The sequence below is a fragment of the Protopterus annectens genome, chromosome 1.part1, assembly GCF_019279795.1.
Source record: "Protopterus annectens isolate FY-2018-M chromosome 1.part1, PAN1.0, whole genome shotgun sequence".
NCBI lineage: Eukaryota > Metazoa > Chordata > Ceratodontiformes > Protopteridae > Protopterus > Protopterus annectens.
This window is the reverse complement of record NC_056726.1, coordinates 1103497952-1103510488: the sequence shown is the minus strand read 5'-3', so window position 1 is coordinate 1103510488 and position 12537 is coordinate 1103497952. Positions and strand designations below refer to the sequence as shown.

Below are 12537 nucleotides of genomic sequence, written 5' to 3'. Positions count from 1 at the left end.
TATACATGAAAAGGTCACTATACAAAGTTGAAAGCATACACAGAGCAAAATCACACACAGGAAAGGTGTATATGCAAAGCACACATAATATTTTACATGGAGAGTATATTTAAGTACAAAGGAAAAAAAAAACAGTTTGGATTTTTTTTCAAATACTCAATTTTCAATAACAAAATTAAAAAAATAAAAGAAATGTAATACAATTATTGTAAAGATATGTTGTGTTATTCTGAATAAAATGTGCAAAAAAGATGAATATTTTCAACAGTTAAATCCTTAAAATAAACAGGAAATCAGCTCACCCGTGTGTTAAACAATCTCTACTTTGTGCATGTAGTAACAGTTGGTGTCACACAGCAAAGTGAAAGCTGCATGTACCCACTGCCTCATTAATTATTTAGAAGGTCCTCTTCTTTCTCCTCCTTAATGATTGTTGTATATTAATATTAAGTGGGCCTGCATGTTGAAAGGAGCACATTTTAGTGTCAGACAGGAAGTTACATCACAGATTTTATTTCTGTACCAGAGCTGCAGAAAACTGCTGGACTAGTGGTTATCAGTTTTTTCCTGAATACAGCAATAGTGTTGGTGTCTAAAACAGGATCAGAACATGAAGTTGGAGGTAAGATGTGCTGAAGATACACAGTAATATTACAGGAAATTTGTTGCTCTCTGTATAAATGTAACTTATGTTCTGTACAATAGGCAGTTTGTATCCCTGAGTACAGAAGTCAGTGTTGTTGTCGGAAATGGGATCAGAACCATAATATAAGGTATGCTGACCTTGCATAACAGTGTTAACAAGAGAGCTGCCATTCTTTAGGTAGATACTATGTAGCAAGCAGCAGTGTGTGTTACTGAACACACACAGTGATGTTACAGAAGCACTGCTGTTCTGTAGGTAGATAAAATGTAACAAACAGCAGTGTTTATTACCGAACACACAGTGATGTTACAGGGGAGCTCCTGTTGTGTGGGTAGATACTGTGTAACAAACAGTAGTTCTGTACACAGGTACTATGTAACAAACAGCAGTTCTGTTCACAGATACTATGTAACAAACAGCAGTTCTGTTCACAGATACTATGTAACAAACAGCAGTTCTGTTCACAGATACTATGTAACAAACAGCAGTTCTGTTCACAGATACTATGTAACAAACAGCAGTTCTGTACACAGGTACTATGTAACAAACAGCAGTTCTGTTCACAGGTACTATGTAACAAACAGCAGTTCTGTTCACAGATACTATGTAACAAACAGCAGTCTGTATTACTGAGCAGAACAGCCTAATGAGTTCAGTACTAAAACACAGAACTGAGGAATTAAAAGTATGAGCTCTTGGTTCTGATGACATATTTGTTTCCTTTCCTTTTCCAAACTCTGTAAGAACACTATATTTTTGCTGTTAAAATGTAGAAACAAATCACTGGCTTTGCAGATATGAAACAGTGAACAAGCAAAGTAACTAGAATAATGTTTCTGTGTGCGTGTGCGTGCATTATTCTAATCAATTAAAATATGTCTGTATAGAAGGATCATAGATGTGCCTAATGTTTAAAACCTAGTTTTTCTTGATGCTTGATGGAAATCAACAGTAGAAGCATAAAGTAATTCAGCAAAATCCACACGACCACCAAGGCAGATATGGTGTCAATCCAGAACTTTAATAAACGGTTAGCGCTTTCATGCCCTTCTGAGCACTTCTTCAGACCATACAAATGCAATAAAACAATACCTTTTAAATATATGCCACAGTCTAAAAACACCTATCACATAATAACATCAATTAAAATCACTTAAACAATCTTCGCCCCTTCAAAAGGTTTTAAAGGGACTGGGCCATTTAGCCCTGAAGGTGCATCACTATGTATCTTTATGATCCAACTAGTTTCTTTTTGTTCAAGAATGCTATTAGTATCACCTAATCTCATGTTAGTTGCTATTTGTTCTAATACTTTAAATTTGAAAGTGTGTGTGTAGTCTGTATTCATTACATGGGTGGCCAAGGCATTCCTGGAATCAAGCTTCCTAATAGCTAATAAATGTTCACGTATCCTGTTTCTCAACTGCCTCTTGGTCTTCCCTACATAGAAACTATTGCATGATTGACAAATAGCCTAATAGACCACAAAAGTACTATGGCAGTTGGTATTAAAACGAATGTTGTTGTGTCTTTCGGCTTATCCCGGTTAAGGGTCGCCACAGCGGAACTCCGGTCTGCTAATGTTTGGTAGTGGATTTTTATGTGCTGAGTTACCAGCCTTGTCACACAACCTTCAATGAAGGCATGCCCATTCATGCTTGCCTCCACACAGAAGACGCTCTAGCTGAGAATCGAATGGGACAACATCTCGCTGTGAGGCGACAATGCTAAAACAAATAAAATATTCAAAATGAGTGACAGATTGCGTATCTATATACATGCAAAAATTAGAATTCCCACACATTGAAGTGGTGCCAATACCATCTTGTGTATGTACATCTGGTGTATCATAACATAATAAATGTTTAAGATTACGTTTATTTTTGAACATAAATCTGGGTCGTGGTCCTACAACTTCACTAATCTTCTCTTCTATTAATAGAACAGGCCAATCTTTCTTGATAATGTGACAAAATAATCCATGATCACTAGTGTAATGCACTGAAAAATTAACAGGATCTTGTTTTTTTATTTTTTGCTCTGCTTAGCTCTGGTCCGAGATGTCATATAATTATCATGTAAAAAAGGGGGTGCCATAGTATACCTAAGCCGAGTGACCTCTGTTACCATTTGGTTCACTTCTTTGTGTCTATACCCTCTATCCCTAAATTCACAAGTTAATTTTAATAAGTCCATCTCAAATATTTCCTGAACACTATCTAATCTTGATATATGCATACCCTGTCCTTTTAACACATTCTTGAATATTCTAGTAGGATGCATACTGTTTCTATGTATGGTAGCATTAACCCTACATTCCTTCCTGTACATTTGAGTTGCTATAGAGCCATCAATAGTTCTATACAATCTAACATCTAAAGAATCCATGGATGTGTGGGAGTATTGATAAGTAAATCTAAGAAAGTCAGTGGTTGTTTGCAAATAATTCACAGATTTTGGTATTAATTCACAGGGGCCTTTCCACAGGATAAGCAGGTCATCTACAAACCTCTTAAAGAAAACTAAATGTTCCTTATAAGTATGTTCACATAATACAAACTTTCTTTCCCAATTAGAAATAACTAAATTGGCATAACTATTCATGCAGGGGTGCCCATCACTACCCCCTGTTGCTGCCAATAGTATTGCCCATCAAAATAAAATAGATTGTGCTCTAGTAAACTACTAAGTAAAGTACACATTAATGTATTCTTGACTTCATTAAAACTGCTGTCAGTTTTAATAACTTCACTCAACATTTGCAAACCTTGTTCATTAGGTATACTGGTGAAAAGTGATTGCACATCCAGGGCTAAAAAACATATATTATTCGTTTCAACATAAGATTCTAAAAATACTGACATATCAGTGATAAATTGCTTAGTATCCTTTAAAATAACATCAGATTTGTCAACCAAACCCCTTAATTCTTTTTCAACGAAGATAGACATAGATTCAGTTGCCCATCCCCCCTCTGAGGCAATAGGTCTCTTTGGGGGTCTGTCCACTGACTTGTGTACCTTCGGAAGCCCATTCAAAATGGGTACTGTCAGATACACAATTCCAAAATAGTTGAACAAATCCAATGTAATCATATTGGCTGCTAAATAACTGGTTAAAACCTTTTCTATCTTGTTAATAACAATATATACATCAGATAAATCTATCAGAGTGTATGCCATAGTATCACATAACAAGTCATGCATCAATTCTAAATAAAACCTCCTATCTAGAATAATTAATAGACCACCCTTATCAGCTTGTCTGAAAACAATGGAATCATCAGCTTGTAATAGCTGTAGAGCTTCTCACTCTTCCCTATTCATATTTCTAAATATTTTCTTATTATCTGTGTGAGTTTTATTCAAGAATATGTCCTAACATCTTGTTCACATACGTGACTAAACATTTCTAACGCAGGGTCTAGTATAGGCATGAAGCAACTAGGTTTCCTGAAAACATTATTTTCCACTTTACTAAACATAGTTCTCAGCATAACATTCCTAGTAAACATTTTTATATAGACAATCATATCTGTCATATGCATCTGAGTAGCCGGTATAAAAGACATACCTTTATTTAAGACTCTAAGTTCAATGTCTGAAAAAGACCTGGTTGATAAATTGCAAATCAGTCTTTGAGGGGTTTCTGCCACATCTTTTTTATCATCTGTGCATTCACCCTCTCTGTGTATGATAACTGTAATGAGCGTCTCCTCTCTCTTTTCTGTTGTGGTTTGTCTCTGCCAGCATTCACATCCCGTTTGGGTAAAAGGAGTGCCTGAAACACTAAAGGGATATGTGTGGAATTAGCTTTTGGTTTGACCATGGTGTTGGTCTCACGACTACTTGCCATGGATACTTCAATATCCTTGTTGCTAGAAATATCCATTGAAAACGTTGGTGTCGTCAGCTTGGTTTCAATTTGCTGAACCACTTTTGGTCTGCATATTGGCGTCGCACTCTCAAGATGCTGAACCACTTTCTCAGTGCTAACATCACTGATATATTCTTGGCACTCTCCTCCAATCGAATGGTCAGTCCATGGCGTTCATGGACAGGTTCCAAATTTGAACCTGTTATTGGAACCCTCCATATGTATAGATATGCAATCCACATTCACGCATTCTGTCACTCATTTTGAATATTTTATTCATTTTAATACTACTATAGTACTTTTGTGGTCTATTTGGCTATTTGTCAATCATGCAATAGTTTCTATGTAGGGAAGACCAAGAGGCAGTTGAGAGACAGGATACGTGAACATTTATTAGCTCTTAGGAAGCTTGATTCCAGGAATGCCTTGGCCACCCATGTAATGAATACAGACTACACACACACTTTCAAATTTAAAGTATTAGAACAAATAGCAACTAACATGAGATTAGGTGATACTAATAGCATTCTTGAACAAAAAGAAACTAGTTGGATCATAAAAATACATAGTGATGCACCTTCAGGGCTAAATGGCCCAGTCCCTTTAAAACCTTTTGAAGGGGCGGAGATTGTTTAAGTGATTTTAATTGATGTTATTATGTGATAGGTGTTTTTAGACTGAGGCATATATTTAAAAGGTATTGTTTTATTGCATTTGTATGGTCTGAAGAAGTGCTCAGAAGGGCATGAAAGCGCTAACCGTTTATTAAGTTCTGGATTTACACCATATCTGCCTTTGGTGGTCGTGTGGATTTTCTTGAATTACTTTATAGTTAGAAATATGTCATCAAATATATATACCCACAGAGGTATATATGGCCAGACGTCTGTAGATACCAATGGTAGATTAACAGACACATATATGCCCACATGCACTGTGAATGGGCTTGAGAGGCCCCAAACAATATACGTCACGTTCGAATTGGCATACCCCCCACCCAGCCAAACACGTCCGCCCTGCAATACACTACCACGCTCATTGTATTGTACGTGTGTCATTAAAATAGGGATTTAAATTAGCCCTCTGTAATGTTTCACATGTTTACCTCACATCTTCCTCTCCCCCACCCACTAGGCTGGCCGAGCAGTATAGGCTCATCCAACCAAGGCCATCCCTGACCCAGACATTCATTACCCACAGTTCCACTTCTCCCCACCCACTGCACACACGCAGCCACCATACCTACCCTGATTACCATCCCGTAGCTACTACACCACCACACATAGCCCCCCCTCCACACACACCCCCCTCAGGACCCATCCCTTATGTTGTCTCGACCCAGGTATCCTAGGTCTGGCACACGCTGTTGTCCATGCACATAGTCATGGGTACCTGTGTAACTCTGGGTGTAGATGAAAGTTGTATACCCAATGTTCGGGCTGTCCCTCGTGGGATGAATGATTACCTGGTACTAACAATAGATTTCATGTGTGACTCTGTGTACATTAACGGATTTAGTTGTAGGTATTGAAAAGCATATGTGTCCCACAAGGATGTCCAGTATGCACACAAAACACAGTACCCAGCAATAACAAGCAACATGACAGGACATATATAAATACCCACATATGGATATATACATATGCAGCCACCCAGCCATCCACACATTGTCATTTTATATATATATATATATATATATATATATATATATGTGTGTGTGTGTGTGTGTGTGTGTGTGTAAATATACACAGATATATAGCTAGGATATGATACAGCTGTTAAGGATTACGTATGTTCACAGGCCGTGCCAATGGGGGTGAAGGGCCCAATCAACAAACGTGTTATATGTAGCATCAACCCCCCCCCCCCCCCAGCTAGACAGGTAAAACATACAAACACACAATAAAAGTAAACAAACCACTTCTTCCTGGATTACAGGCAGGATACAACCAGTGGGAGAGACCTGCTGAGTCTAATCTTGAAACAAAGACAAGAATGTCCCTTGTGGGACAAGCCAAAAATTATATGGCTATTCAGCCTTCCAACCATTACAAAGATAATGTACGGCAGGGCATGCATGTATCCGGACCACAAGGTTGGGGAAGCCTGATGACCCCCGGGGGGAGACAATATATGTGATGGGACCCAAGAAGTGGGGAGTGGGTAGTGTGTACTGGTGTGTCCAGTCCCGACCTGCACCCGGAGTAAGGAAGAGTGGTAAAGAGGAGGTATGGGTGTGGAACTATGGGTATGTAGTTATGGGCCTAGGTGTGCAGGTGTTGGCTGGAGTGGTTCTATGTGGACCGCCCCAGGGATGTAAGCAATAGTGTGCATTGGGCAGACCCGACACCTAATGAGCAGCCATGCCTGGTACAAGTACCACAGTAGCAATGTCTAGTTTACATGGCAAAGGGTGAAATAACCAGATGTGTTTTTGCATACCCACTAAATGACACCAAAGAACACATGGTTGCAACACCCCACTGTAGGCATGTAAGCCAAACTAATTGGCATCAGAAGGTATTATTGCTGTCCTCACCCCCACCCAGGGGTGTGAGTGTCCAGACCTACCTCCAAATGCAGGATATATATACACAGCTGTCGCTGTGAAAGAAATGGCCACCTGTGGACCTTCCCCTCAGCCTACCTGCACATCCCTGGACATTTTCCCTACTATCTGCGCCTCTGTGTGCCCCATTAACACCACTTACCTATCGACCCCTGTATCAGTACTATTACTGTTCACAGTTACAGGTAGGTGACACTCTCTACCCCAATGATATTGGCAGAATCTGGAACCCCCTTCCCATGTGTATTGCCTCAGCCGTCCCACACGACACATGTAAATAACACATGAAGGAACACCTCAAGCACACTTGGAGCAGCACATGCTCACCACCTTGCAAATTCCCCCCACCCCCCCAACTAACACTTTATACCCCTACACCAACTAGTGAAACAGACACCTCCTGTCCTGTCCGCATACTAATCCCAGCATCCTGCATACCATCCCTATTGCTCCACCACCAATCAATCCAATGCCCCCTCTCTACTGACCTCCCTACTCCTTCACTATTCACTTCTACTCTAACACACAGGTATGGCATAACTAAACCTAAACTGAATACCTGAGTGTAACCTATCCAGAACTGTTAACCTGGAATCTCAGTTCGCCCTAAACTGACCTATGTCAACAGTCATACCTGATATGTAAACCTGACCCAAGCATGTATAATACCGACATGTTGATGTGAACTGAGCATGAAGAATGTGATACGTAGTTATGTTGAATCTGTTACTCTCCATGAATGTGTACACCTCAGTACTACGTGTAATGTGTAGCTGGGGATTACTGTGGAGCTTCACTCCCCAGACCACTGCTGACAACGGAGAAGCATCCAGTCAGATTGTCCCGGACAACAAATGTGAACTAAATAAATGAAGTAGTGCAGGGGTATGCTGCAGCAAGCGGGATTACACTTGTTTGGGTGGTGGTAAGCAATGCCCACACAGGTTAATCAATGTGGAGGCCAACCCAATGTAAGACACTGTAACCGGAGGTCAGCAGATCTGAGCCTTGTGCACACCAGTGCTTATCTGCCTACACTTCCTCTACAGTGCCTTAGACCCTCTGTAGCCAACAGCTGCCATCATGCCCATTAACAATGTAATCTGCACTCCCAGGTTCCAGCCCCTCCACCCTGCACACTATAGTCTAAGTGAGTTACCACTAAGGCATGGCAGATGCACATTCAGCTGCTGTTATCACAAACATATCATCCAGCACAGTCATTTAACAGTACAGGAAATGTATGTAAGTATTTAGATTAATACCAGCAAACTTGTGCACATCGCTCAATCACAGTATTCTGAGCAGTCTATGTGTATCTCTGAACAGTACCTGCCCAAACATACTGCAAGAACAGTAGTCGTGCATAATACTGAAGAGAAGAATGAATAACGGTGCACACTGTGTGGGTGTGTGGGCATGCTTCATGCACAGAATGTCACACCTGGGGCGTTGGTTCTGCAGAACCAGGGGATGAGGCTAGCCTGGTGTGTGAGCATACTGCTGCATCTCGAACCCCTGCAGGATGCTAGCAGTGGGAGAAACAGTGTAGACCATCAAAGTCTACCTGTGACACAACAACAGGTCCGTCCTTGGCGGGATGAACCTAACCTTGTGGGTCACATGGCTGTTTACACTAGTATCATAGGAGGATCAAGGGAAGGCTCGAACGTATGTGGACTAAATGGATGAAGAACCTGCTGAAGCTTGGGTTGAGACAGTATAATGGAGGAGTACTGACATGTGTAGAGAGGGAAATGTGTGGAGGTGTGGTATGGCTGGGCTAGCAACTGGGGAATGGATGGAAGCTGTGTACGTGGAGCTCGGGGGACGGGGGAAGGAAATATGGGTATTAAAATATGGTAGAAATATACAAATGAAGCAGAACAGCAATAGTTTAGTAGGTAGAGCATCCGACCAATGAGCAGGCATTCCTGGTTTGAATCCCACTGTAGCACAGTCTATTTTACATGGCAAAGCATGTTATAAACAATATATTTGTTGCAAAACCCACGAAATAGCTGAAATATATGAACTGGAGTACCGCAAGATATGCACATATGACGTACCAGTGTCAGCCAGAATAAGGCACTAGTAGGCAGGTTTAAGCACAAATAAGCAGTAGTAAGCAAAAATAAGCACTAGTAAGTGTGTTTAAGTGCATTAGTGTGGGTGTAAGCATTACCCATGCAGAATAAGCAAAGTAGAAGCTAACTGAGTGTGAGAAACTGTAACCGGAGGTTAACAGTGCTTAGCTCAGTGCAAACCCGCACGCAACCGCGTACAACTGCTTTATTGTGCCGTAATCACTCTGTACCCAATGGCCCATGTTCTTCCCAGCAATAAAATCAACAGCTCCTGCAGGGCTTGAACCAAGGACCCTGCACACCATAGACAAAGGGATTTACTTCTAAGCCATGACAGATGCAAATGAAGTAGATGCCAGAAATATATCATCCAGTCCAGTCATGCAACAGCACAGAGAATGTATACCTACAGCTAGATGGACGTGTGTGTGCAAATATATTACTATCTAAATAGATACAACATATCAATAGATGTAGTCACATATATGTATGCATACACACACACACATATATATATATATATATATATATATATATATATATAAATATCAGAAATATCCAGAGATACAAATATACAAACAGATTTACATGCAAATGCCAACAACTACACATATATATATGTCAACATCTATATGTCCACATATACAAAGCAAGTATATATATCTCCATAGGTATATATGGACATAGTTAGAAATATGTCAGCAGATATATATACCCACAGAGGTATGTACGGCCAGATATCTGTTGATAGCAATGGTAGATTAACAGACACATATATGTCCACATGCACCGTGAATGGGCCCGAGAGGCCCCAAACAATATATGTCACGTACAAATTTGCATACCCCCCGCCCAGCCAAACACGTCTGCCCTGCAATACACTACCAAGCTCATTGTATTGTATGTGTGTCATTGAAATAGGGATTTAAATTAGCCTTCTGTCATGTTTCACATATTGACATCACATCCCCATCTCCCCCACCCACTGGGCAGGTTGAGAAGTACAGGCCCATCCAACCAAGGCCATCCCTGGCCCATACATTCATTACCCACAGTTCCGCTTCCCCCACCTGCCGCACACATGCAGCCACCATCCCTACCCTGTTACCAGCCCATAACTACCACACCACCACACATTGCCCTCCCTCCACTCCCCCCCGGGACCCATCCTCTATGTTGTCCCGACCCAAGTATCCTAGGTCTGGCACACGCTGTAGTCCATGTGCATAGTCATGGGTACCTTTGTAACTCTGGGTGTAGGTGACAGTTGAATACCCAATGATTGGGTTGTCCCACATGGGACAAATGTTATGCTGGTACTAACAACAGATTTCATGTGTGACTTAGATTTCACTAACGGATGTAGTTGTAGGTATCGCAAAGCATACGTGGCACACAAGGTCAGCCTTCATGCACACGAAACACCCTATCCAGCAATACAAGTCTACATTACAGAATATGTAGCTAAACATGTAGAGGTATGTGTGTGTGTATATGTACCCATAACTATGTATGTATATATATATATATATATATATATATATATATATATATATATATATATATATATATATATATATATACCTCTCCCTCTCTGTAGTACAAATGTATACATACGTAGACAGACATATATATAAATACCCACATATAGATATATACATATGCAGACACCCATACATCCACATGTCATCAGAGAGATATATACAGCAGGATCTACCTGATTAGACCGACAAGCGAAAACACCGACAACAAGAACACCGACACCACAAAATCGAAAGTTCAGAAACATGAAAGTTCCCCTGCCTGACAAACCACAATCCCGACAGTCAACAAAACAAAACAAATTTGCTGTTCCAAAAAACACACATACAACACAAGCACACCAAAAACCTTACAAACCTACACTAAACCTTACATACACAACTATCTATGCACTAACCTTAACCCAAACCCTAACCCTAAGGTCCGTCACTATCGCACACTCGCCTAACCCACGCCCTAAACCCAACTCACTTAACCCACCCCTAACCCTAAAGTCTGTCACTATCGCACACTTACCTTATCTGCACCCTAACCCTAAAGTCCATCACTAACACATACTTACACAGTCGTGCTCATTTCGCATGTTGGTGTTTTCAGCGTCGGGATTTCAAACTGTCGATTATTTCTGTTGTTGGTCTTCCAGTGTTGTTGGTGATCTCATATAGCAATAACCCACGCCTGGGTGTGGGTAATGCTAAATTTACCCACGGTTGGCGTGGTTTGGTCCCGAGGGCGAAGCCCGAGGGACCAAACAAAGCCAACCGTGGTAAATTTAGCATTACCCACACCCAGAAGTGGGTTATTGCTATTATACCATGACATTATTTAAGAAAAGAAACTATTCCTTTTCTTAAATAATGGCATAGTATAATGCCTGTTTACTGCCCTTCCGCGCAGATGTCTGGCATCCGGCAGTTCTGATGTACTCCGCCTGCGCAGTACATCAGAGCTGGCAAACAACGGAGCAAGATCTCCGTTGCTTTTTGAATGTCGCTATGTTAAATGAGTTTAACATAGCGAGACAGTTAAAATACACGGACATCTCCGTTGCTTATTTTAAACTGTCTCGCTGTGTTAAACTCATTTAACATAGCGAGACTAAAAAAGCAACAGAGATCTTGCTTTCTCCAGTTTTTTAAAAACTGTCTCGCTATGTTAAATGGGTTTAACATAGCGAGACATTTAAAATAAACGGAGATCTCCGCTGCTTATTTTAAGCTGTCTCGCCATGTTAAACCCATTTAACATAGCGACAGTGTTTTAAAATGAGTTATACTAATGGAAAAAGTCCGGCGGACCTTTTCCATTAGTATAACTCGATTTACAACGGGCACGCTGGCCAATCAGCGTGCACGTTTTGGGGGGCTCATGGTATAATTGTGGTGTTTTCACTTTTCATTCTTATCAGGTAGACCCATACAGCAATATATATATATATATATATATATATATATATATATATATATATATATATATATATACAGAGAGAGAGAGAGATGTAGATATATATCTATATATGTGTGTGTGTGTGTATATACACAGATATATAGCTATGATATGATACAGCACTTAGGAATGACATATGTTCACAGGCCGTGCCAATGGGGGTGAGGGTCCCAATCAACAAACGTGTAACACGTAGCATTCCACCCCCTCCAGCCAGACAGGGGAAACATACAAACAAACACACAATCAATGTAAATAGTCCACTTCTCACCAAACCACAGGCAAGACACAACCAGTGGGGGGAACACTGTGTACCTGCCAAGTCTAATCTTGCAACAGAAACCGGAGCGCCCCTTGCGAGACACTCCAAA

The 12537-nt window shown here is 40.6% G+C and overlaps 1 protein-coding gene across 1 annotated transcript in view; it reads left to right on the top strand.

The window, feature by feature from the left end:
- The first annotated feature begins 541 nt into the window (after window positions 1-541).
- Window positions 542-12537, top strand: part of LOC122808999 (zinc finger protein 2 homolog) — a 242552-nt gene continuing 230556 nt past the window's right edge. The window contains exon 1 of the mRNA XM_044080183.1: window positions 542-622. Coding sequence (XP_043936118.1) covers window positions 611-622 — 12 coding nt within the window. The 5' untranslated portion in view covers window positions 542-610. The remainder of the gene's footprint in view (window positions 623-12537) is intronic.